Source organism: Microchirus variegatus (genome assembly GCF_963457635.1).
Source record: "Microchirus variegatus genome assembly, chromosome: 20".
Taxonomy (NCBI): Eukaryota; Metazoa; Chordata; class Actinopteri; order Pleuronectiformes; family Soleidae; genus Microchirus; species Microchirus variegatus.
Genome location: NC_139821.1, coordinates 12,333,920 through 12,360,270, shown reverse-complemented (window position 1 = coordinate 12,360,270; position 26,351 = coordinate 12,333,920). Strand labels below are relative to the sequence as shown.

General features: G+C 39.8%; 1 protein-coding gene across 1 annotated transcript; it reads right to left on the bottom strand.

Moving 5' to 3' along the window:
* Window positions 1–14,893: 14,893 nt before the first annotated feature.
* ifrd1 (interferon-related developmental regulator 1) lies at window positions 14,894–20,955 on the bottom strand. Its single transcript, XM_083907128.1, has 12 exons — window positions 20,771–20,955; window positions 18,912–19,022; window positions 18,565–18,646; window positions 17,922–18,046; window positions 17,518–17,675; window positions 17,333–17,383; window positions 17,032–17,210; window positions 16,820–16,928; window positions 16,549–16,683; window positions 16,320–16,448; window positions 15,529–15,624; window positions 14,894–15,408 (listed from the first exon to the last, which is right to left on the bottom strand). Exons 1-12 carry the CDS (start codon window positions 20,799–20,801, stop codon window positions 15,322–15,324), a joined length of 1,293 nt encoding a protein of 430 aa, XP_083763254.1. The 5' UTR covers window positions 20,802–20,955; the 3' UTR covers window positions 14,894–15,321.
* Window positions 20,956–26,351: the final 5,396 nt, after the last annotated feature.

Here is a 26,351-nt window from a genome sequence, read left to right as displayed (position 1 = left end):
AAGAGGACTTGACTGAAGATAATGTGTTTGGGGATTTTCGAAGGCTCTGCGCTTCTAATGAATAAATTAGTTTGTGAGCATAGACGGTCCCCATCTGTATACGACAACACCGCGAAAGCAGATGAGCGACACGGTGACTGAGACGGGCCAAAATGAAAGGCGACAGACAGAGAAAGGGCTGTCAGTGACCTTTGTGTCTCGTAACCTCTTCGAAATAAGACCCGATAGCGAGAGTCAACATTTGTTATTTGTCTTGTAAGTGGGCTGAATAACACCACAGCACTGAGCTGTTGAAAGAAGCATAGCAAAAACACCCTCACCTTCACTGACGAGGGGCTGTCTGTGGCTACCTCTGCTGAGTTATGAAACGCCGCACTGGTGTGTCGAGATTGACAGTTAGAACAGTATTTGCAACCGGAGATTCACAGAAACTATCCAGTCAATCACACTGGTGTTCACTCATGTTGCGCTTAATTGTCTATTTCCCTCTAAATGGAAGCATAATGTGTCAAATTTGCATCGCGTCCAGGTGAAGAAGAGCTGAAACTAAAGACTGAAGCGTTAACTCGTTACAGAAATGTTTACTGACATTGTAAATCGAGTGAGGAATAGGCTAATTTTCCCATAAAGCTTCATTCAAATGGACTTCTTTTTGCAAAAAGAGTTACATTTGCCTTACGTGTTATATACTAATCAAATTCTCCAAACACAGTTTATAATAAAAGCCTCACTCAATTAAAAGCCCAGTAAGATTTAGTGACATTTGATCAGTCACGTGACTGCAGTTTGCAGCATCAGGAAACACATACGAGAAAGAAGGTTGTTGATTACTTGCAAAAAAAAATGCAGAAGTATGCACACTCATATGCTAGTTTGCTGCTGTGCAGACATGGTGGTGCAAGATGATTGGCATTGTAAAGCAACTAAATGCTTATAAAAGGCTTAATTTAATGCAACAATACAACATTTTTTAATTTTAACACAATTATACATTATACTTATGGCTACTATATTCAATTTCTGTCAGTAAACCCTCTTACTGGACCTTTAAAGCCATCCCTAATTCAATTAAGTCTATATATACATCCACATAGAGGATTCCATTAATTACAGTTGGAAGCAGATATTTTCAATGGAAAAATCCCACAAACACAAACTTTGTGGTCGTGCTCTATAACATCTACACATCTACCACCACCTTTCAATCAATGTAAACTTGGGGTTGGGGGGGGGGTGTTTTCTTCATTTCTTGAATCACCTGCAATGCTGGAATTATCTAGCGCATCCCAAATCTGTCTCTTTTGTTAGACAGCGACGATGCTGCTGGGAGCCCAATTTGCACTAGAAATGTCTTTGCAGAAACAACACAATCAATTCAGGTCACACACACACACACACACACTCTGACACAAGCTTAACACGCCAAGCCCGCGGAAAGGAGCCACAATAAATCATGTATGAAAAGCCGACAGGTTGCATGTGATTAACAGGTTCATTTCGGCGTGTTTCATCAACGCCGATGTGAATTTGACGCTTGGATAACTTCTCTCACAAATGATTATGTTTCTTTCCATTTGTTCCACCCGTTCTTTTACAATCATATGCACGGTTTGATGCTGCTTCGTTTAATCCTTTTCTATACATCCCCGGTAACAACACGGTGAAAGTATATCCGCCGCGCCTGACAATACAAGTACTTTAGAGTGAAAAGTGGAATGTTTCCTATTATTAAACCCAGCTTTTCTGTCAGCAGAGCAAGAAGGTGCGGCACACTCCAGAGGTGACAGCACTGATGCAAGTGGAAAAAAAAAAACAGCTGCCTATAAATAACATCCACACATTCACCTGCTGCAACCCTAACAAAATGACAATAGAATATATGTAAACTGAAAAGGAGTGGCAGATATATGGTGCACTGCTAACAGACAATAATTGTTCTCGTCTTAGCTTGAGCTCGCCAGTTTTTTTCTTTACTAGAGGAAGTGATAAAGATAAGCTCGCCTGTGTTGAGAGCAAGAGACTGTTGTTCTACAGGGTGGTATATGTCTGCTGCAGCTATACTTCACGGTTTTTATTAGAATAGCAAGGTGGTATAAAACTGTCGTGTGTCAGGTGATTTGCAGGTGAAAAGACGTCAAAACATGTTGTGTTCATATAAAAAGCAGTTTAAAACAACAACAACATCATTGTACAGTAGCCAGCTTTAAACAGTGTAGTGGAAAATCAGGGATTGCAAGATTGTTGTGAAAATCTGGAAAAATAAAGCATTGCACTTTATGGTGTATATATATATATATAAAAAATGAATTAGCACTGGAGGACTTCCACACAAAGAAAAATGCAGTGCCTATGTATTTGAAAAATGTGTAATATCAACAGATATAGCTCACCATTAGACACACAGAGGCATATTTAGTCTGGTCGCCTTTTAGAAGGTCATCTAACAGCACTGAGTTTCTCTCAATTACACGTTAAACAGCATGGATAATGGACTACTATGTTAAAATGTGAAGAATAGGCTATAAGAATGCACAATATAGTGTATTGTGTCCTCTTTATTTGGCACAACCTAACACAATCAATTTGATGAAAAAATATATAATTTTCACCAACTAGATAACAATTCTTGCTACTTTATATCACTGCTAAAAATGTCATATAAAATTCATCGTAACTTTGACTCAACAACACATAAGAAGACGGAAAAGAAACACATTTTTTATAGTTACACCCAGGATGTCCATATAAGGGTGCACCTAGCAGTTTGTATCCATGTGTGCATACATTATATGTGTATTCCAAATTACTTTCATAACCTTCATAGTGATGATTTTTTTTTTTATTGTTACGTGTTGTGATTTTAATAACTCAAGAGCTAAAGTGGATTCCTCCAAAGATAGGGCAAGGTAAAAGACAGTACAAGGTAAAAGACAGTACAAGGTAAAAGACAGTACAACGTAAAAGACAGTGCAAGGTAAAAGACAGTACAAGGTAAAAAACTGTTTATCTCTTTATATAGTCAAAGAGGTTCTGACGTATCTTGCCCACAGAAATATTTATCAATTTGAAGACACAAATCCTCAAGTAAATCCGGTTTCTCCAACTTTTTTATTACTTGTTCAAAGCAGACAGACGGGAATTCACAAAGGCTCAAAAAAACGATCGAATCAAACCTGTCAGATGTCCAGTGAAAGTGATATCGAGCACAAATAAGATTTTACCGCCTTCATAAAAAAAAAAAAATGAAAAAGAGCAGGGGAAAAACTTTGAAAGGCGTGAATATGTATTCAGGACCGTGCTGCTGTTTGATTATTGTCGTTATTATGTGCTCCTGCTGTGGTAATGGCATTTTTATGGCTTTGTTTTATTTGGGGTTTGCACAGCGGTTTTTCGATTTCTGGAAGGATGTTGTGATTTTTGTCTCTGTAACACAGTACTTCTCTGCACAAAACACCGGTTCACAACACATCTGACCAATCACCATTCATTTTTAGATGTTATACGTCATAACTTATCCCCATTTTATGGCATTGAGTAGTGAACTAAAATGACAGAAGCCATCTTTTGGAAAATTGTATGTGTATGGTTCTTTATTTTTAATCCTTTTATTTTGTAACCAACCACCAGGGCGTGATTGAGAGGGTTTTGACCTGTTTGTCAGAGGTTTATCAGGGGTTAGAGTTGTGTCAATTCTCTAATCCAGAAATCAAATATTTTTTTCAAATACGTGTTAAATTATTCCTTAAAATTGTGGTCTCTTGGCGTAAAAGACTTGTGGCCAAAAATGGTTACTACACTCAAATTCAAAATACCGATGTCTTTGAGGTTTCGTTTTCTCCAACTGGCAACCCATGGTTGCTCCGCAGCTGAGACTCTACTGACTGCAATGATTGGTAGACGGCAGTAGGTGGCGCCACATGCCAAAACATGATTTCAAAACTGCGGTCCGCAAAATATTTTTTTTTATGCAAATATTTTGCCTGTACTGTTGTTGGTGAGTTCAGTATGTTATATGAATATTATTCCTGAGTCTCTGTGACATTAAAAGGATTTTAAGGCCAGAAAGAACTTGGAATGTATTGCTTTTTAGTCAAATAGAGGCGGAGATAAACACAATAAGGTATCTTTATACACACACATGCATAAGAACATGCAAGTGCGTTCACCTATGTATCTTGGATCATTTTATACTAGCATTTCATATGAATATGTGGGTAATCACTTTCCCTCTCCTTTATTCACCGTACACTACCTTCCTTTCTACAATAATAGTAATGAAAAAAGCTGAGCTAATTAAATTGGGAGAGTAGTGTGGTGAAAATGAGAGATCCAGTGGTTGGTACAGGAGGGGATGGGAAAACAACTTGAAAAGCTTCCTTCATGGAACAGCCAATCCAACTGGTGAGTTCCTCCAGTGATGAGCCGAGGCGACCAATCAACTCGCTCATTCTGAGCCTTGGCAACAACCTCCCGGCAAAGCTTAACACTAGTGTGATGTGTGTGTGTGTGTGTGGATTTGAAAGGGGGGGGGGGATCTGTGTGTGTGTGTGTGTGTGCAGTCTTGCTCCACAGTGAGTGTGCGGCTCACATAAAATCTGTCTCGTCTCTTCTGTATTCAGGTCCTGTGCATGTGTAAGCCGCCGTGACACACAGACTGCCATGTCTGCTCTGATCTATTGTGTACATTGAAGACTAAGGATGATCCACTTTATCCCACAAGTGGCAGATTAATTGATGGCTGCATGAATTCATCATCATTATGATCTTTCTATAAACACATGCCGACCTAATACCGAAACAGGTGTGTGCCTGCATAAATAGGATCAAGCGGAAAACATGGCTACAGTTGCTAAGGCAGAAAGTGACTCTGGAACACACGATGTAAATATAATAAATTCAGCGTTTGACTGATGGGACCAAGATCAATGTCGGGGCAGGTAATTTGATTCAGCCAGGATAAATATTTCTCAGTCTACGGGGTCATTTAATCCAGTTTTGTTTGGCCCACACAGCAGTGGAAACCCACTTTGTCGAGTCAATAAGTTGAAAGATACAGTGTCAGCGGAGTGGCCATGTTGTGATAGATAAGCTGTGAGACCAGCACAGTGGCCATTAAAAAATAAAAAGCATAGAAATGCTCCACTTCATTTCAGACTTGAGTGAGTGGCTGTTATAGAGGATCAAACTAAAAAAAGCTCTTGCAGCAGCTGAGGCAACATGTACAGTTTATGTATTATTTTACAGTCATATAGATTACAAATTATTTTGTATGTTAAAATTAAAGGGAAAAAATGTCATGGTCCACTCTTGTTATGAAAGAGGCTCCAGAAATTTAGCATATGAAGATTTTATGCATCAAACCAACATAGTAAATCCCCAACTATAATTATAAAAATATTGGCAAGATAATTCAAAGTTACCAAATTTTGTGACGTTAGTATGGTGGCCCCAAAGTACAAATCACCAGTAAATAAGAAAACACCACATTTTTTACTTTTGTCGTTGTATTTTCTGCTTTTGTCCTATTGTCTGTTTTTGCATTGTGCTTTTGTCGTTGTATTTTCTGTTTTTGAATTGTGTTTTCTGTTTTTGTCATTGTGTTTTCTGTTTTTGTGTTTGTGTGTACCCACAAACATAGTGTCATTGTGATACCAGAGAATGAAGAGAAAAACAAGCACCAACAGTGTTAAGTCAGGCTAAATTAAATGCTAGCATTATCTAGCAAAAACTGTCTTAGCTGGGTGGCTATTAGCCCCATTAGCTAACCAGTTAATGGCAGAACTAGCAACAGACACAAGGCACTGAACAGGAAATAGCTTAATTGTGGAAAGTCAAATAAGTGCTTCTTGAAGACAAACTCTAATTTGTGTTTAATAGTCAACACAAGGAGGGGGGGGGGGGGTTTAATTGATATGTGCTTGCCTAGCTTAGCATATATGTTCCACATAACAGCTCCTTTAAAGCTAAGCTAAACACCTCCTGGCTGTGGCTTCTTATTCAGTTACAGTTAGGTTCTCAGCAGCTGATAGCAGGCGCTCACAGGAGAGGGGAAAGCCCACTATCTCTTCCCTCCTGTCAACGAGGCGCTGCCTGCGATATCAGCGCCAAGTGAGTCGGTGCTCTGAAAAGAGAAGATAAAGCCTCGGCCTCCCACGTGCAGAATTTGCTTCATATGTCCAAATACAAGTATTAACTTGTATAATATTGTATCTATTAACTCCTTTGTTGAAAAATTGGGGAAATAATGCGATGATGTGGCATGATATGAGGCAAATATCACAGGCTGGATTCTCCATGGCTGAAAATGTAGGCTAAGTGCGAGCGGGTGCATTCTTGTGTGTGTATACTTGTGAGGACCAAAAGCATAACCCTAAGCGAGTGAGGACATTTCGGGAAAGTAGGGACATTTTGGCTGGTCTTTTTGGAAGGGCTTTTTGATGGATGGTTAAGGCTTGGTTTTAGGGTTAGGGTTAGAAAATAGAATTTAGGTTATGGTTAGGGTCAATATTGTCATATAAAATAAAGAAATACTTGAGTAAAGCTACAAGTATCTTACCAGAAAGTCACTTTTTATAATGTTTTTCATAATAAAAGAGTTGGGATTGAGCAATGGTAGCTCAGGGTGGTGCGTGTTGTCGTTCAACTGGAAGGCTGTGGGTTCAATTCCTGGCTAGTCTGTATGTGTCCTTGGGCAAGACACTTAACCCCATGTTGCCGCATGGGGATTGTGTATGAAGAATGGGTGAATGGCAAAAACTATAGTAAGAATGTGGCCAAAATCGGTTACTACATTCAAATTCAAAATACCAACGTCTTTTAGGTTTCGTTTTCTGACGTAACTGGCAACCCGTGGTTGCTCTGCAGCTGAGACTCTACTGACTGCAATGATTGGTAAACGGTAGTAGGTGGCGCCACATGCCAAAACATGATTTGCAGTCTGCAAAAGCTTTTTTTAATGCAAATATTTTGGCTGTACTGTTGTTGTTGGTGAGTTCAGTATGTTACATGAACATTATTCCTGAGTCTCTGTGACATTAGGAGGATTTTATGGATTTTATTGCTTTAGATTTGTAACATAATGCACCTTTAAAGTGAAAGTGGCGAGAAATATAAATAACAACGTAAAGTACAGCTACGTAAATGATGTACTTAAGTACAATAACAAAGTGTTTGTACATTATGACATGAGTTAGGCTCAAGGTTAGGTGTAGGCATTTTGTTGTGATGGTTAAGGTAAGGGTAAGATAATGTCTTACCCTTACCCTTAGTGTGTTTTCACTACAAATGCTGCAGAAACGCGTGTGTGCGTGTGTGTTGTATCTCTACATGTGAGGGACTGATGGCTGCTGCACACAGAGACAGGTATTTTCCTCTTAACTGTGGCCTCTTGCCTCCTCTCAGTGGCATCATCCAGTGAACAGTTGTCATCGCTGATGGGGGCCTATGCATGTCACTGGAGAGAGAGAAAGAGAAGGATAAAGAGGAGGAGGTAGGGTTGTTGAGAAGAAGAAGGAGGAGGAGGAGGAGGAGGGAAGTGTGACAGTGCCAGTGCTCGTCTGCACTCCGTGCACTGTGTGTTTGAGTGTGTTTGTGTGTGTGTGTGTGAGTGTACAGTAGCTATGAGTCACACAGTGTGGGGGCTACAATGCATCTGCGCCCAGCACGACAAATGTGTTGCTGCTTGACTCTATTTCAAATCTACAACCACATTCCATATGGTGTCAGCTTTGCTCACTGCTGCTGCTGCTTGTTTTGCCGTGGGAATGAATGAGACGCGAGGATTTCGGCGAGTGCTCCTTTTTATTGATACTGTTGTGCATCATAACCTCGTTGCGCAGAACAGAAATGCTCGCCTGAACGACCGAGCTCACGCACAAAGGGCCGATCATGGGTTTTATGTGATGGTAAAATGAGCAGGGATTCCACATTAGGATCGAATACATGTAATGATGTGAAATGAGCTAAATTTCTGTGTGATCCGACTAAACCTTTTATGAATTATCCTCAAAATCCACACACAGTATCATCAGTTATGCTCAGCTGCAAGTGCAGAGGTGATTGTTGTCAATGCATGTGTTGATACAGCACAGAGCTTAATGGTGAACAAGTGCCACCATCTGGCGAAGCTTAAAATTACAATCACATTGACATAATTGTTATGGCATTATGAAGGTACTTCTCAGTGACGCCACGAGCAATGTAAGCAAAATTAGCATAGAGCATTAACAGCCTCACCGCTGTGATGATTCATAGCTTGTGTTTTAATTTATCTCGTGCTCTAGAAAATGGGCTTTATAAATAAACTTTACTGACTTCAGCTAAAAACACTTTTTTTACTGCAGCAGCAGTAAGAGCACTGTCATTAACCTCTTTTCTTTTTATTTTTTTTTTTAAACTGTGTGAAAACTGTCGGCACAAAAAGCTCATGTGGTTTAATGTGTCTTAAAACAGTGTGCTATCTATTTATCTATTTATTTATTCATTCATTCATTCATTCATTCATTCCATATTGTGTCAATACGCATTTCGCTGTATCCCTCCAACTTCTGCCCAAAGTGCAAGCTCAGCCTTTGAGCTCGTAATTGCGTCTATTTATTCCGTATGCGGCCAATCACTCACAACAGAGTAAACACAATTTGTATTCCTCCGCGAGACATTTCATCTCCTCAAGTGGTGATACCACCGAAGCTTTATAGACCCGGGAGCATAGATCACCTTAAGCCACAACGCTGACCTGTATATTAGCGGAATAATTAGTGTTAAGCACACACAGTAACACTTTTATATGCACACATTATGTATAGTCTGTCTTAGTATCTTAGTAGTGTACACAAACTGAAGTGCAAAAGGGCCTCTTCAGAGGTGATGATATTATTATTCTACATTATTAGACAGCCGGTTTTTGTCTACAATGTGCATTTATGACATGAAAAAGCACATTTATTGTTCATTACATTACTATCATTATTTTATTGCATCTAAGGGTTAAAGAAAATGTTTCAATCTCATTTAAACCATCTTAAACCTCAAATATCATAGAGTATTATGTAAAATAAAGGGTTTTTCCCATTACATTTTGTGGAAGTGATGTCATTTCATGGATTACCAATTCAACATAATCTGTGATGTTACAAAAGGACAGTAAACAATCACAATTTATCATGTAAATTGGGTCGAGGTAGTTCATTTTGAAGAGTAACTCCCTGTCAAATGACTGACAATTCCTAAACGCTAAAGCATCAGATACCTCTCCCGGCTTTGATTAGTGCTAAAAGTCATAGTTCTCTGTAATTAGATACTTTGGAACGCTAGTTTTCTCAGAGCGGCATCGGGTAAAAAATAAAACTGACAGAACACGCTTTCAGAATAAATGAGTTGAGTGGTTCCCTTCTGCTTTTCCTTGCTTGTATGTGCCAAGAAGTGAGTCTCGCTAGAATTTTTTAAGGTGAAAGAAGTCAAGCTTTGGTCATGAGTGTAAATCTGTGTGAACATGAACCTCGATGAATTTATGAATTAAAGATTCCAGTAAGAATCAGCTGCTCGCTTTCATTCTGGAAGCCAATTTCCTGTATGTGTCATGCATCGTCAATTCCATTTACACCCAAAAAATAAATGTATTCTCCTTTATTATGATATAAAACAATGGATGTCCCTCCATTTTGTGCCAAATCAAACCAGGTTACTGGTTTATCTGAAGCACGTTTGATAGGAAGATAATCATTGCCCTAAACTTCTGCACATATCTATGATCAATATGAACAGTTTTAATAGTGGTCACCAGGTTTATCGTGCTCCTGCATGCAGCAAGGCTTGTGTGTATGAATATGTGTGTGTCTGCAAGCCTTCTCTCCACTTTCACAGCTGCCTAATTATTCCACAGTTGATCTGATAGAGGATGATGTTTTTCCCCAAGGGGCCAACCAGCGAGAGATGCTGACTGAGTTTTCTTGAAGATTTAAGTCGTTTCATTTCCAAGAAGTAATCAGTGACATAATCGGAGCAAACGAAAAGTTTCCCCCCCTATCTCTCTAGCTCTCTCTCTCATGAATTAAAAGCACAAATCCTTTTGAGGAATTTGTGTGACACATCAGCGCATACGACGGTGACAGAGAGCCGCATAAATCCTCCTCCTCCTCCTGATCTAGGTTCGCAGCATAATTGTTGTCATCAGCGGCAGCAGCCTTTTCTTTATCAGTCACAACAACAAGCCCCTCGGCATGATGGGATAGAGAACAGAGCTGCGCTCAGTTGGTGACAAAGTGCCACTAATCTTTTCCATCCATTTTTCACCGTGATACAGTAGCTATACTGTCCACGCCAGCCGCCCTGCTCCAGGGGGAGGAAATGGAGCCTGGAAAAGGAGGGAGGGAAAGGGAGGGATATTGTATGTGGGTGGCACACATTAGACATTTACACAGGCTGATCTATAGTAAGTGCCATAGTAATAGCTGCTGAGACCACACACAAGAGGAATAAATACATCAACAATGGAAGTTATCGAAAAGCACGCGTGTTTGTGTGCCACACCTACTCAATGGATTGGCCTCAGGCCCTCTTTGCTGCCAGTGTGTAGAACAATGGATGAAATAAACACAACATGGGATGTCTAACCAGCCGTGGCTCACAGTGTCTCTCTGTATTTCAACCAATCAAACACTGTGTGACATTACAACACATTACCTTGAATAATGGGGGGTGGGGGGGGGAGAAAAGGCACCGCGATTAAAATCAAACACCTCAAAAGGTCAGCGGGCTGTTCTTACGTCCTCAACGATCATCTCTAACAGTGAGTCAGCCGAGGTTTCTGAGTGCACTTTCTTCCTCACCTATAAACACTGCCTTGGAGCTCATTGTTATTTTTTGTTTCTCCTGCTCCACACACCCCCAGCAGTCAAATCCAACCCACCACAATGTCATATTCAGCTGTTTCTGTACACCGCAGGCTCCAGCAGTGTATTTCTGCAGCAAAACAACACAGAATCAGACTGCCACAACCAAAAAAGCCAGCACTGATAGCAGGTTTTTCACTCCTCTACATTGCACCGAGCGCAAAACAACGACACAAACAAAACTAATTACTGATTAAACGGAAAATACCTTATCGCATCTCTTACTTGTTTGATCCTCAATTATCCCCCCACTAATTGCACAGTGATGGTTGTTCTATGCGTGGAATAGATTTTTGATAAAAATATGAATAATAACAATGGCCGATTAGCATTCTTCACATGCCTCTGTAGCTGCCAAGCTGCACACCCAAGATTAAGTGGATCTAATCAAATGATAATGTGTTTTGCAGGGGAAAAAGAGAAAGAAATCTTAAAAATCACCACTGAAACTAATATAACAAGATTCAAATCCTTAAGTAGACCCTTGTGAATAAAGGGTAAACTGCTACAATCAATATAATTACAAAAATGAAGGGTTAAAGGGTTGTGTATATGAGAGAAATGCTGGCTGTGAAAGCAGCTCTGTGGATCTCACTCGTGGGTCGTGTCTAGAAAAAGTTCTCAGCCTCGCCTGAAAACAAGGGGTGTCACTGTTGTCATATCGTTGCAAGTGATGTGCACTGGAAACCAAAATCTTGCTGTGAACTGCATGGACTTGCGTGGCAGCCATTTTCAGAGAGGCGATGAAGGCGTATGCGGTAAAGGACAATCTGGATGTGACCGCGTTCCAACAAGGGATAGCGAAACTTCAAGTAGTAGGGATGGGACTGTACCACTTTTCAGATACAGTCATTTTAGACCATTATGACCTGTGAAGACGTTAACAACACATTTGTGCTGAGTAATTTCTTCAAAGACATAACCCTAACCCATGTGTCGTAAAGCATGTGATATATAGTTTTTTTGGATAGTATTGGAGTAACACTTTAGACTCAGGTGTACGTGTCCTGTCAACGAGAGCTTTGTCTCAGTCGAGTAAGGTTCGATTGCGTTGAAGCTTGGAAAGTTGAACGAGTGCAGCTCAGGAGCCCAAAATGCAGTCCTCTGCCCACGCTTGTCACCCCATGTGAGTCCACTGTAAACCAGAAGAGTAGCAACGCCGCCTACATTCTTGAGGTAGTCATCTCCAAAAGCAGTCAACTCTTGTTGACTTGTCTTAAAAAAAAAAAAAAAAAAAGAGTGCAGTCTTCATGGGTTTTGCAAGTCTGGGAAGAAAGATTTTTTGGCCAATTTTACCCACTATCCACAGCAGTTGGGCAAAGTAGTTGGGGACAGTCGGAATTGGCAAGTTGGCATAGAAATCTGTTAGTATGTGAGGGGTAAAGACTCAAATCGGACCCGACCCGACCTTGAAAAGCCAACTTTGGATGCAATCGGGTAGCGTGTAATGATTACAGACCCAACTGCAAACGCATGTTGAGCAGGTGGGACACAGGAAATAGCGTCAGAAGTCAAAAGTCGACAGGAAGGAGAGGGAATATCCAAACAATAATATCGATGTTTGCTGACCATTTAAAGTGACGTAGACGTGGTCACTCTTCAGTTGGTCAGTCGTCATAAAAACAAGTCGATTTGTGTGTCCTCAAAGTCTTTAAAAAAAAACGTTAACGACTGTGAGAGTTGTGTAGTGTGTCCCCAGTTTAAGACGGGATTTGTGACCCCTTTAGTTTGCTCCTCGGGCTGCAGAGTGATGGACCGCCTCATTCCACAGGTGTGCAAAAAATGGGAAATGTCAGTCAGTGCCAGAGAGGCAGACACTCTCTCTTTACATCCCCTTAAAAAGTTGGCGTTTAATGTAGAAGGAACGAAACAGGGAAATGAAGAAGCATCCATTTACATTAAGACTGGTGATGAAACTGTTCTGTATTACCAATTCTATGAGTTAACTGTCACCATACATCACTTATGCAATAATAATAATAATTAAAAAAAACCTTAGTGCAATAATTCGTATGCAATATGTCTCCGCTGCTTAGGAAACTAACTGTGCTTTTATAAATCCTGTGGATTTGACAGAATAATTACATTTTAAATAGTCACTTGAAGTCACTTCAACTGTTTTTCTGCACCTACTTTACATTCACACTTCACATATTCTATTTATTACTGAGTCATAGAACTTAAAGGTCATATCATTTAACAAGCGCATACCTATGTCACCTATATATTTCATCTGCTGCTTGTTTTCGTCCCTGAGCATTATTTTAATTCTGAAGGAGCCATGGGACGCACCCAATATTAATCCCCACGGAGATTGATAAAGTATTCCGATTTTAGGCTTTAAACACAAGCTTTAATCTTCTTTAATCTCCACAGATCAGAGTGACCAATCTCACCTCTGGGACTTGGCTAAAGGCTTCTGAAAAAAAAACAAGCTTGCATTAATCGTCAACTGTGAATGTTTCTCAAACCAAGGGAATGGAAATTAACAATAAAATGTGTTTTTCAGAATTTCCTCTTTCTGTGAATCTGTTTAATCTGATTACATCAACTGGACATCATTTCCTGTCTGCATTGACTTTTTAAAGAAAAATAATGCCCTTGTGTCAAAATAGTTAAATGGTTCTTTTCTGATGGTTTTCGTACAGTACGTTGACAATGACTCAAGGATAAAGTGTCCTTCTCCTATCAGCCAGCTCCCTGTCACAGCACTGCGATGGCCACGATGAGGGCCAGATCTGACTCACTGCAGAACAAGCACTCGTCTCGTATGATGTCTGAGAATCCAAATGAGTGATGGCGAGCATTAATTCCATTTATTGTCTCGCCGAGTAATAAATCAGACGATTCAAAATGAGTATTTGAACGTGGCTGCGGCGGCTCCGGGCTCCAAGGACATGAACTTGACTGCAGCTGCAGAGCTATAACAAACTAGACAGTGTGATGCCATTACTGTGCAGCAGACTATGCATAACAAATTACAACCTACGTTTAAAAATAAATATTTTATATTCATAATAGCCTATTTAATATGCATATAAGGACTTTTTAAAAAGGATATTAGACGGAAATTACGGATATCAAGTCTCCTCAGTAAAATAGCTTGAAACGTGACATGATTGGGAGGCAGGAGCAAGAACCCATTTCTATACAGTAGTAAAAAGGGATATCAGTATCATACAGAGTTGAATAAACCTGTTAATCAAATGTAATTTCTACAGCCAAAGGCTTATGAAAGTTGGAAAATCATTTCAGAACCTAAATACGTGAGGGGAAATCGCAACTAAACTGGTGGACAGGAAGTTTGGTTATTTGTCATGATCACAAATATCAAAAAGGACGTATTTTAAATTAGTGTATCCCCACGATGTGTAGCATCTACCCCACGTTGCCGTTTTAGATTCTCCTGAGGTGTGAATTTAATGACGGATTGAACAAAAAAATACAGAATGCCTGCGTCTGCTGTTCCACGTTCTAAGAGGCCAACACTATTGTTAGCACTTCTTTTTTTTGGACTATTTGCAGCATTGTGATGGTTACCTCCATCATGTGACATTCACAGCTGTTGTGAGCTAACACTTATAGAGGGAGGGATATAATAAGCAGTGTACAACATGGTTTATGATGTGCCTCTATCACAACAATTACTAATCTCCCAGGAGCCAAATATATATATAAAAAAAATACAGCTTCAGAATAACTCAAAATAGCTTAAATGAATGACCCTGAAAGTATTTAAAAGATCAGCAGAGTGAAAGTCACTTGCAAAACACTTGTGAAAATGTACTAAATAAACATCCACGTGTCAGTTAAGTCTTATAAAAAAATACCCATGACACTTACTTGTTACAGCTTTTCAGAGTTTATTCCACCACCCTTGTCATTAAATTAGACCAAATATTAAAATACAACACAATATTCACAGACGGAAATAACCCACTCATGTTTACGTAGTAGTGCAACTTAATGCAAATTCTTCAACAACAAAAAAAAAGGGACAGGGTCAGTTACAACACAACATACATATTACTAAATAGGAATATACATATCAAGCAAGACAAATGGTACCTAAACTATATAATTTATTACAATGTTCAAACGGAAAAAAGGCCACAAATTAGAGGGGGGAAAAAGCAGAATATACACATGTACAACACCGGTGTTTCTAGGTGAATGCATTGAAGCATTGAAAACTCCAACCAAAATCTGACACCACCTCCCGCAGATTTTTAATTTATTTACAATAGAAAAGAAAACTGTTTTGTTCATTACAGAGTATAATGTAGAATGGAATCAACTCTACAAGTCTACAGGAAGTGTGTGTTTGACACAAACGACAGATTTCAGGGGAGGAACATGGGAGAGCAAAATATTAAAAAGAAGCAAGAGGAAACTGACAAATGGTTAACTAGACTCCAAAAAAAATAATAATTTAAAACTCTCCTACATCCACCCTCTTGTCCCTGAACTTGCTTCTGGCCTTGGTCCGAGCCTTGAATGCAGCAGAGTTATGGAGATGCTGGAGGGGGGGGAAAAGACAGAGGGACAACTTAAAACAAAACAGAAAAACAACAACTATAAAAGGCAATATTAACTTAAAAGGAAGAAAAACGCATAGCAACCTGTGTTGTATACATACCCTTTCAAAGCGAGATATTTTCATGGCCTTCATTGTCGCTGAATCGACCAGAATAGGTGGTCCCAGTTCAAACACGTCTCTGATGAACTCATTCAACTGATTTGAGAGAAATGAAAAAACTATTTTAAAAAGGAAACCTAAACATTAAAAGCAAACCCTCTTCTGACCATTATGACAATCAGGCTGCCTGGATTTATTTTTGATTTTATGGCTGTAGAATTGTTAAAAATGTTCAATGAGTGAGCGCTTCTGCCCCTTTTTACCAGGATAACTTTCACTTTCGATATCTGCCATCTGATACAGCACTCAAAACGGTGCTCGACTGTGAAGTTAATTTCAAGTTGGATATTCCACACCGTCTCTTTCAGATCCAGCGGCAATGTGTTGTCCTTTTAATCTAACCTCACCTCTCTTTGCCATGCTCTTTACAGCATATGTTTTGAGGCTACAATACATTTGAGGTTATTCTGGGGAATATGCTGAACAGCATTTCTCTCCTTTCCAATAATAATGAAGATAGTGAAGAACTGAAGCCTCTTGGATGAGAGGTGAAACGCCTACAGCCAACTACAGAAACAGACTATGACCTGGGTGACAGAGAACCTTCACAGACACAATACTAAGGAGTATTAAACTTCTAAAATGTCCCCGTCAGGTACATTTAGAACAGATGTGATTAATTTGCAATGAATTGCAAGTTAACTAAGGACAGTCATATGATTAATAGCGATAAAATACTCTAAACTGGCAGTCCTACAGTGACACATATGGTACACTAGAAGAAAGAATACCTGTAGGTGGTAGTTCATCCCAGAGCCCACAAACTCCCTGAAGGCATCGTACGTCCTCTTTCTGACCCAACTGTCAATGGTCATGCGCTCGGTCCCAAAACGAATGGTCTCAGATTGAAAGTCTCCCTCCTGGACATTTAAACAAATACAAAATCCAAGCTCAGTGATGAAACCAGTAAAGACAAGTTGGAAAACTAAGCCTCTGTCAAACTGGAGACTGGGCACTCACCTCGACACCCTTGAGCACGTCCCTGAACACAGACCGCTGCTTCCTCTTGTCAGTCTTGGCTCTGTGCTTGTTACAGTCTGTGGCCAGCGCGTTCAGTTTAGTGCAAAGTTCCTCCCACTGGTCAAACTCAAAGTCCTGAAGAGACATCAAAGACAAGAGAGGCTGCATTTATTCTCAAAGAAAAAGTTTTTGAAAATAAGAAATGACAGACGACCATAATTCAGTCCAAATTTGAGTCAAACTGACTGCTGCAGGGAAGAGAAGAACTTACAGAGTCCATGTCTCTGGCCAGCTCAAAGAGCAGGGCGATTGTCTCCCCGGCAGCAATTCTCATGTTAACATCGTCACTCTCCAGCAACCGTGGCAATTTGGGCAGGTGTCTGGAACAACATTTTACTGCAGATTAATAATTGGCTCTGAGATGCAGGAAAATAAAAACATAACAGCAGCTAGGTAAATGAAAAGTTGGTCAGGAGGTCTTACTTGCGCAGGATGTCTTTGATCTGGTTGGCAGTGCAGATTGTGAGCAATAGTGCCCAAGACAGCAGAGCGTTGGTGTGCAGCTGACTTGTCTGGGGGTTGATGGAGGAAGAGGTACCATCCACCTTCGCACAGGACCGGGTGAACAGGTTCTCAAAGCACTCCATTGTGGCATGTACGTCCTATGGTAAAGAAGCAACACAGGTTTTTCCAATGCAAGGACGATGAGGTTGTAAAAGAGTCTACTGTAGCATTTCTTTTGATTTGAATGTGTGGTTTGACAGCTTTAGGCTTATGAACTTACCATAATGTCATCTTCTGTAATCAAAGTACAGAGGCCCAAACTAGTCGCCACCTATTACAGACACAGAGAAACCTCTTTCAGACCACTTTTCTCCAAAACATTCATGTCAACCACCTCACACCAGCGGGTACATGTGTTTTCCACATGATATGCACTGATGATCACGATATCAACCAAGTACTCACAGCCTGCCTGGCTTGTATGTTGGCTGACCCATCCGCCAAGATGTTTTTGAAGATAGGTTTCAGGGTTTTCAGCACCTCCTCGCTCTCAATGCCCGAGCCCAGCTGGATACACAGCAGGCAAGCTAAAGAAGCTGCTGCCCGCTGTTCCTCGCCTTTGCCTGAGATTAAAAGGGGTGGGAACATCAGAAAAAAAGTAGATTAGAAGATAAAAAACAGATGAGATGTCACAACAGAGGCATCATTAACAAAACATTAAACCAGACCCATTCAAAATAAAATATCAAATGTTGTATGCAACTGCTTCCTAGCCCTTTAATAATTGATATAAGACAACCGGAACAACCATTTGCTGATATTGTGTTTGTGCAAGCATCTGAAATAACAAAATTATTTAAAAAAGGTACCCTTCTTGAGGCAGCGCTCGATGCTGTCTGTGATGGTCATCCTTCTCTCCGAGATGAACTCGTACAGGATCCGAGTGGCCATTGCCGTCTTTAGCCCATCCAGTGCCCCCTGTCTGGTTTTAGCACTGTGGAAAAAGGACAAAAAGATTATTGAAGCAAATCCTTTCTCCAGTACTGACTTGCCTAAAAACAAAACCATCACTTTGATGGATGATGTAGCACATTTCTTGAAGAAGACATGGAAAATACATTTTACACATGGTATTTGCACAGATTAACAAAATACCATACAGTGAGTTGATACTTTTTTGATTTTATGCAAATGATGAGATTGTGACTGGGCTTTAATGAAACACTTCTCCTGTGATTGACAGCCTTTCCTTAAACTATATTATTTTTGCTGATGAAATCCCTGTTGTGTGGAGGTTCTTAGATCACGTAACATTCACAGAACCAGGCAAAGATACCGACTACGATTTCTGTAATCTGAAAAATATTTCCACAAACAATCAAATGACCTACCATTCCATTATCTCATGTAAAGTGATACTCGTACAGACTTGTTACAATCTACATGACAAGATCAGATAACATGTTTAGTCTGTTGACAAAAAAAAAAAAATCACAAGGGAAATGTTTTCACCTCTTATCCACTGTGCTGTCAATAAACCCCTTCAACTTGTACTGGAAATCCTCCTGGGCTGTGTCCTCACTGGACTCACCACCTGGAGACACAAAAATGGCTTTTAAACAAATGCTCAACAGTGGTGCTTAGTGATAAAGAGACGTTAGCTAAACTACACCCACAACACAAAACTCATAAAACTCTGCTCCAGATGTGCCTGCTCAGCGTCTTCCTACTCTTAGAGAAAGGTATACGGTACAGAAAATACATTAGCCTGGTAACTCAAACATGAGGGGCACCCACAAATCCAAACAAAGACCATAGTATACACACATTATAGTACCCAAAGTGCACAGAAAACCTACCTTCTTCTGCTGCTGCTACACTGGCGGTGTCACTGAAGCTGCTGCAATGACTGAGCGTCTCAATTGACGCGTCCTCGTCACTGAAAGGCTGAACATTTCCATGTTGGCCCTCTGGAAAAAAAGCAGAGGAAATATAATACAGCCTCATCAAATGTGTTCACTGCAGCAGGTCTGTGCAAGTCCATTATGCAACCGCTCACAGGTACGGAGTCAAACGCTGCCGTTATCTAATCAGTTTTACATCCTTTGCACGCATTATTTCACTGTACTTCCCGTTATCTCATGTGAAAATGCAACGTGACTGACCACGTGGTCAGGGGCAAGCCATACTTTTGTTTGCTCTGTGAACACCAAACCTTGAGGACTGCGAGGAGACACGGGTCAACGTGACACTGAAACTGACATGTCATGACAGAAAGATTGTGATAAATGCAGTTTTGGAGTAAAAATACCATGTGTTGTATGGTGATAGAGGAAGTGTCCACAAAAGAGGGTACAAGTGACTGGATGGTGTTCAACTATGGTAAAAAGTATTAGTTTTACAAGACACAAACTATGTGTGCTTGCCAGGTCTTTCCAAGTACAAGATTATTGTCAAAATCCACAGCTAAATGTGTAAAAATCTTCATTGTATTGATTTCCTCACGTCTTAAGGTTTCATTCTGTTGGTTAGTTATATAAATAAAAAGGGAAAAGTGTGCATGCAAATGCACAATCTCTGTGCAGTGTAAACATACTCCGCAACAGCAAGCGTCTCTGCAATGACCTGAATTCACCCCTGGAGGACATGTCTGTAATCCCATCACTGTGTGAACTGGCCTTGCACTAATTCACACAAGCAAGTGTGGATGTAGCTGAGAAGTACAAGCCATGATCAATATACTGTCAAAACAACGCATCTAAATGTGTGTGCTGGTTAGCAGGAAACCCACAGCAGAAAGAAATTAATACGGTTTACACTGTATAAGAGTTAGTTGATTTAGACTTAAAGTCATATCATAAGCACAATTTTAATGGGGGTGATAACCTTAAACCTGCTTCGACTTCCCAATTTTATTTCTATGGAATATTAAATTCATAACAAAAAGCCCTAAATGGCCATTGTGCTGCTTGTGTGTGTTTGTTTGTGTTGACGTGGAGTCCCCCTCCCTCTACAGCTGATTTCTGAGAACCGGGCGCCGCCTCTTCCCCACCCTTTATCCTCTTTAGTCCAAAATGTGCGTGTTTGATATCACGAAAATAACAGATGTTACAAAAATGCGACTGTGCCTCATGTGCTAGTTGACGTGTTCGCCACAATAAATACTAGTAGCCACTTTTACGTTGGGCTAAAGTTTAACTGAGGTCAGACATGGCGATGCCCACGTTACACACTACGACATTCCATATGTTATGTAAACAAACCAACATCAACACGCTGGTCGACCGGGGTAAATATCACGTAAAAACCTAATGTAGGTGTATTTACAAATCAACTTTACTAATAACAAATTCCATATCTTGCTAACGGGGGGTTGGTGTGAAGCTAGCTGGCGTAAGCTTGGGAAAAAACCGCGAGTTCTTCGAGAATTTAGTAAATGTATTGACCGGTTAATGTTCATTCAACGAGTATGTCATCAAATATAAACAAAAACAACAACGTTGAATCACGGCGCGTTTTGTTATGAACAAAGACGCTTTGTGTGTCCGCAGCTAGCCAGCTTTGTTTTGAAGTAGGCCAGCATCCAACAGTTGTAGTCCTTACTGTAAACACACTCAACTACAGTCAGCGGAGAGACCACACCGGAAGAACTACAACTACCGTCAGCTTGGCACAGGGAAACAATCAAGCAAGGCCAAAGAAATGCGGCCACACTCACTCCGGCTGCTCTTTTTCTTGGTCCTTGGCATTTTCGTGCAGTGAAATGAAAAATGAGCAAAAATCAGCCAATACACGACCAGCTTTTATGGTAGTGTCTCGTAAAATGGAAATACTCCCGCGGCACCGTGGATAAAAAGGAATTGAAAGCGATCTTGGAGAAAAACTGTTGACCGAGACGACACATTTTCCCTCATACACATAGGGCTGCGTGAGCAGACAGGCGCCGAGTCTATTTATACCGGCCACATGTCACGAGGAGGTTTCCCGGCATCGCTCTCCAATCAGATTAAAGGAACACACGTCACATGTGTCTGCGCATGATGCGGTGCACGTAGACGTGGATACTGTACGTCTGGGTGAGTGGTTTTCCAAACCTCATACTTTAAGGTGGAAGTGTCTCATACTTGCTGTATGTATTCTCAGGTTTAAAGTGGAGCACTTTTTCTCAATATAAACTATTTCTTAAACATATATTATTATTTACCCCTCACTAATTTGGACTGAAATGCCTTCATACTTACAAAATGCTATCTTCCTTGACCTTTCGTAAGCAATTACGGCTGTTGAATCAGTTTATCATTCCAGAAAGTGCCTCTAGTGAAAGTATATCATGTTTATAACGTGATTTAAGTTGTAAGTGATGTATGTTGTAAGTTTCATCATCGTTTGTTGTACCAATTATGTTTTATATGTATCTTTTGACAATTGTTAGCATGTGTAATGTAGTTTAGCTTGTAGTTTGTATGTATATGCATTCACATTTTAAAGTGTGCTGTCACTAGTGTACTTTTGAAGTGTTTGATAATGTGTTATACTGTTCATGTAAAAGCCCAACTAGGGACAATTATGTAATTATGTACGTTAACTGTATTGTCTTTATTTGCATACAGTTCTATTATATTCTATAAATCTATCTTGTAGAACGAATCAAATGAGGGCAGATGAAATAATCATAATTCAATGTCTTGCTCATTGGCCCCCCCCGGCCCTTAACCTGGCCCAAAATTTAACCGGCAACCCCCGCCCTTTATCATATTATGTCCCCTTTTAAACAATATACATTTACCACACCACTTAACTACACTGCAACATATTATTGTTTATAGTTAATCATACTTATCTACATTACTTATGTGTAACTAAAGCAACTGTGTGCTCTTCACACCCTTGTTACCTCGACTTATGTTTGCGTATAATGATGAATTACCTTTTATTTGACAATGGATAACGACAATAACATGCTCGGATTCTGAATCCTGGGTAAATGTCCACTTCTGAAGTTGTCCTGTCCTTATGTTTTGGCACTTTACTCCATGCAAACAGCATTTAATTACAACAAGGCAGTTACATAAATGAGGTAAATTAAGCTAAATAACAATTTGCAGTGTTCAAGTAATGGAGACGTTGTTCAGTGCAATGCTGTATAACTTTAAAAGACTTAATTGCTCTTGCTCTATTATCATTATGCAGAAAACAGTCACATTTCCCTCCAGTCTGTTCACCATAGAAGAGAACAAATCCTTTAATTGTGCTCTATTTAAAGATTTTCTTCTTTTTTTTCGCAACCCATTACATTTTTTCTTAATTATGCAAGAGTGTGAAACTAAACAAATCCATTTTCTTCCATTGAGAAGAAACCAATCTAAAGTTTTTCTCCAAACCCAGCATGTTCTCACTCCCATTGCTTTTTTTCTCATAGAGTGAAGGAGTATGGATTTCTCCATAGTGAGAAAAGATCAATTCCAGCTCGTTTCATGCAGCTTAGTGGTGAAACGGCAGAATTAATGCTAAATTATTGCACCAATAACACATCAATTCTCTGCTCTCATCAACAAAGTTGCAGAGGTTAAAAGAAAGTTGCCTCTTTCTGTCTTAAATTGTAACCGTTGATCATTCGAAATAATATTAAAAGACCTTCATTAGAATTGAAGACTATGGGAAATTGAGCCTATGCTCACCACTTTATAATTGAACACTTTACTGAGAAGTTAATGGTCTCATTCTCTAGTTTCAGGTCTTTTTTTGAAGGCGCATGATGTCAATATTGTAAATTATGATCACTTTAAGGGGAAAATACAAGATAAAACATGATATATATGAGTGGAAACCAGTGTGATTGAAAACTGGTATTGTCCAGTAGATGCATTCTGTGTCAGTAATGTAGCCAGGACAGGAAATGGTACATTTCCTCAACTATGTGGGACATTGTTTGTCGCACAAAAGCTTCCATCGACAGTGAAAGTAAAGTGTGTTCTGTATTTATTGCATTATACTGAAGTAAAGGTACAGTATGTTCACCCCAGCATGTATGTAAATTTGCATGTAAGTCCATCCATTTTCTACTGCTTTATCCTCCACAGGAGGGTCGTGGTGGGGGTGCCAATCTCAGCTGACATAGGGCGAAAGGCGGGGTACACCCTGGACAGGTCGCCAGTCCATCGCAGGGCCATTTGTATGTAAGTAAGTGATACACTTTATTTATATTTATATAGCACCTTTCATAGATATAAAATCACAAAGTGCTTTAAAATAAAATAAATAACTAGAAAAGCACTCAGAGCGTGCAGACCTCCCCCAAGGCAGCTCAGTGCCGACAAAATACTAGCAAGTATTGTAACCAGTGATAATGTTATGGTCAGACAGCGAGTGTTGTAACCAGTGATAGCATCTACGGATCACGCCCAAATCCGTCCGTGACTTTTCGAGTTATGTTGAGTAAATAGAGGTTAAACTTTCACAACTGATCACTTTTGGGAGAGTTGAAATTTAAAGGACAGAGAAAAGAGAGGACCGTGTTCAATGTAATTTGTGTTTCATTGTAATAATTTTCACATCCATGCCTTCTTTAATTCTTTTTGTTCTTTGATCGGATGGTGATTCTCATTTTAGTGTTGTTTTCGGCCCAGACTTTCTTGTTAACGAGATTTTACCTGGTTAAATTAAGGATATATAACCTATTAGAATCTCCACGCATGCTTGGGTAGTTACTGTAGATAGACTTATTTCTATTGTAGTGAGCTTTATAGAATGAGCAAAAGAAGGTGGCATAACACATGAGCTTCATTAAATGCCTCTGCCTCAGACATCTGGGTCCCTTGATACAACAGCATCACAAGTTAACCAGCTTGTGCAATTCCCATTACAGTAGCCATTAGATATCACTGCTGCCTGATGCATGTGCTAATAAGCATATTTCAGATATCTGCCTTTTGGGAGTGGAGAAACAAGTCCAGATGTGGGTTGAGTGAAGAAAAAAACACATTCAGGAACATTCCTAATTGTCCTGCCAAGAAGAAAAAAATAATAAGAAGGATCAAAGATGCAGACCAACAAACAAATGTCCATGTCCAAAAATAGGAGCAGTGTTTCTTTGAATCACTTGAGCGAGCAGTGGCAGCAGTGTGGTACAGTTAAAAGTTTGAGATGAGGGAAAGATTAAGTGTGATTCTGGTGAAACAGAATCCCAAAGCAGTGAAGATAAGAAAAAAAAAAAAAAAGTTTTTTTCTCCAGCACAAAACAACTTTCCTTAGATGGACGGCTATTTTTTTCTTTATCCTCAGGACAATGAACCTCATTTGCAGAGCCAGAGTGTGGCTTAATGTGCTGACATTGTCACTTTTTTACCCTGAAAATGGCCCACCACCAGACTTGCCGTATACAATAATACATAACTCTCAGTGGCACAGTGCACACGAGCACTGTCCTGGTTATAGCCTCGCATGTGAATAATTCATTTAGTGTGAAGCTGCGCTTGTGTTAAGTGAACAAAATAACAAAGTGTGGGGTCAAAACTATAATATGTTACTGAAAAAAAGGGACAATTTGACTGTGATCTGTTTAGTTTGGACATTAAAGCAGATAAAGCAGGAAGTGAAGCTCACATTTTGTATATATCAATATATATCATATATATATAAAAACATCATATATTAGCAGTATTTGTTTGATTTTATTGTTCTAAATAAGATGCACTAATAAATACAGACTGACGTTCATCTATTTGCATGTTTCCCCACACTTCACAACCTTCTTTGGCACTAGGGGGAGCCATTCTGTATGAAATCCATAGCTCTTCCTGCAACATAACAAGTGAAATTCCCACATATATCTTTGATGCATAATTTAAAGAGAAGGGTGAACTGTGCTCACGGCTGAGCTGTAGCTCTTGCTTTAAACGTTCAATAGGCCAGAGGAGTGCAATGCAAATATCACAAAGAAAAAGTATATTATAGCTCGTGTTAAAATAGCACTTGAATAATGTATGGCGAAGGAACTGATTTAAAGGAAGCAAGATAGAAAAATAACCTGCCAGTAAACCAACGTATGAGTGTGGAAACAACAGAGCAGCCCAGTCTCACCTCACTCAGCATGCCGGACACGTTGCATCAATGGGCACAAGCCCCCTGACCAACCTAATGCCACAGGAATACAGATCGTTAACCAAAAAAACAGATAGAAGGCGAACGCAGAGGAATGCAGAGAGAGCTGACAGCAAAAAAAGAAAAGCAAAGAAAAATGTCTGAATATTAATTTCAATGCTCCTGTTTTTAAATAATTTATAAATGACATGGCCTGGAGCGATAGTGGTGAGGATGCTCGGGTTAAGCGTGTCGGAGAGAAAGAGGAGGTAAAGAGAGATTGAAACACACGTCAAAAAACGTCCACATAATATATATATATATATATCTTCTTTCCTGTGTAATTTTCCGTTTTATTGGGTTTCATGTGGTGTAAGTACTGAAAAAATGAAGTTATAACCAGTTATCTTTAGAGCAGGGGTCTCAAACTTGCGGCACATGTGCCAAATGTGGCCCCCAATCAATTGAATTCAGCCCACCACTTAATATCCACTTATAATAAGGTATTTCTGTATGGGTTTTTGTAGTATAAATACATTTCCTTTTGCGATATACAATATAACAATTGTATTATGAAATTCTGCGAAATAAGGCCACATATTATTCTTATCAGGGCAGAATATCACACACCTCTACCGAACAGGTCCTTTTTCTCAGAAAGTTTATCTTTTTTTATTTGACTGGCCCCCAGCTGACCGAACTGGACGCTTAGTGGCCTTCAGGTCACTTGAGTCTAAAACCCCATGCTTTAGAGCAGGGGTCACCAACCTTTTTGAGACAGAGAGCTACCTTAAGGGTAAAAAATAATATGGAGGGCTACCATATAATATTTTTTTGTTTGTTTACCATTTAAATGATTAATATTATGCATTCAACTGCATACACATTAATTCCAGTGCTTACTCCTAACGATTACCAGTTTTTATAAACAATATCAAAGATATTTTACTGAGCGATCATACGGATACATGCAAATGAGGTGAAGTGAAGTGAGCCCGCGGGCACCGTATTGGCTGCCCGCGGGCTACCAAGTGCCCGCGGGCACCACGTTGGTGACCCCTGCTTTAGAGGAACCTGACATTATTACTTTCATACAGAGACGGGCTCCAGCAGTTATGTCCAGCACCTTTCTTTCAGTATGTGGTATATTTTCTCCTGTATCCCCAGTGGCAACAAAGTTTATTTCCCAAGCTACTCTACCCCTTTAATTGGTAAATTAC

Bases quoted from the DNA above. Each gene is read 5' to 3' on its own strand.
- ifrd1 (XM_083907128.1), bottom strand. From the start codon at position 20,801: ATGCCAAGGACCAAGAAAAAGAGCAGCCGGA. The intron at 17,211-17,332 runs GTAAGTTCATAA...TCTTTACCATAG, and splicing joins TTACAGAAGATGACATTATG to GACGTACATGCCACAATGGA. The intron at 16,929-17,031 runs GTAAGACCTCCT...ATGTTGTTCCAG, and splicing joins ATCAAAGACATCCTGCGCAA to ACACCTGCCCAAATTGCCAC.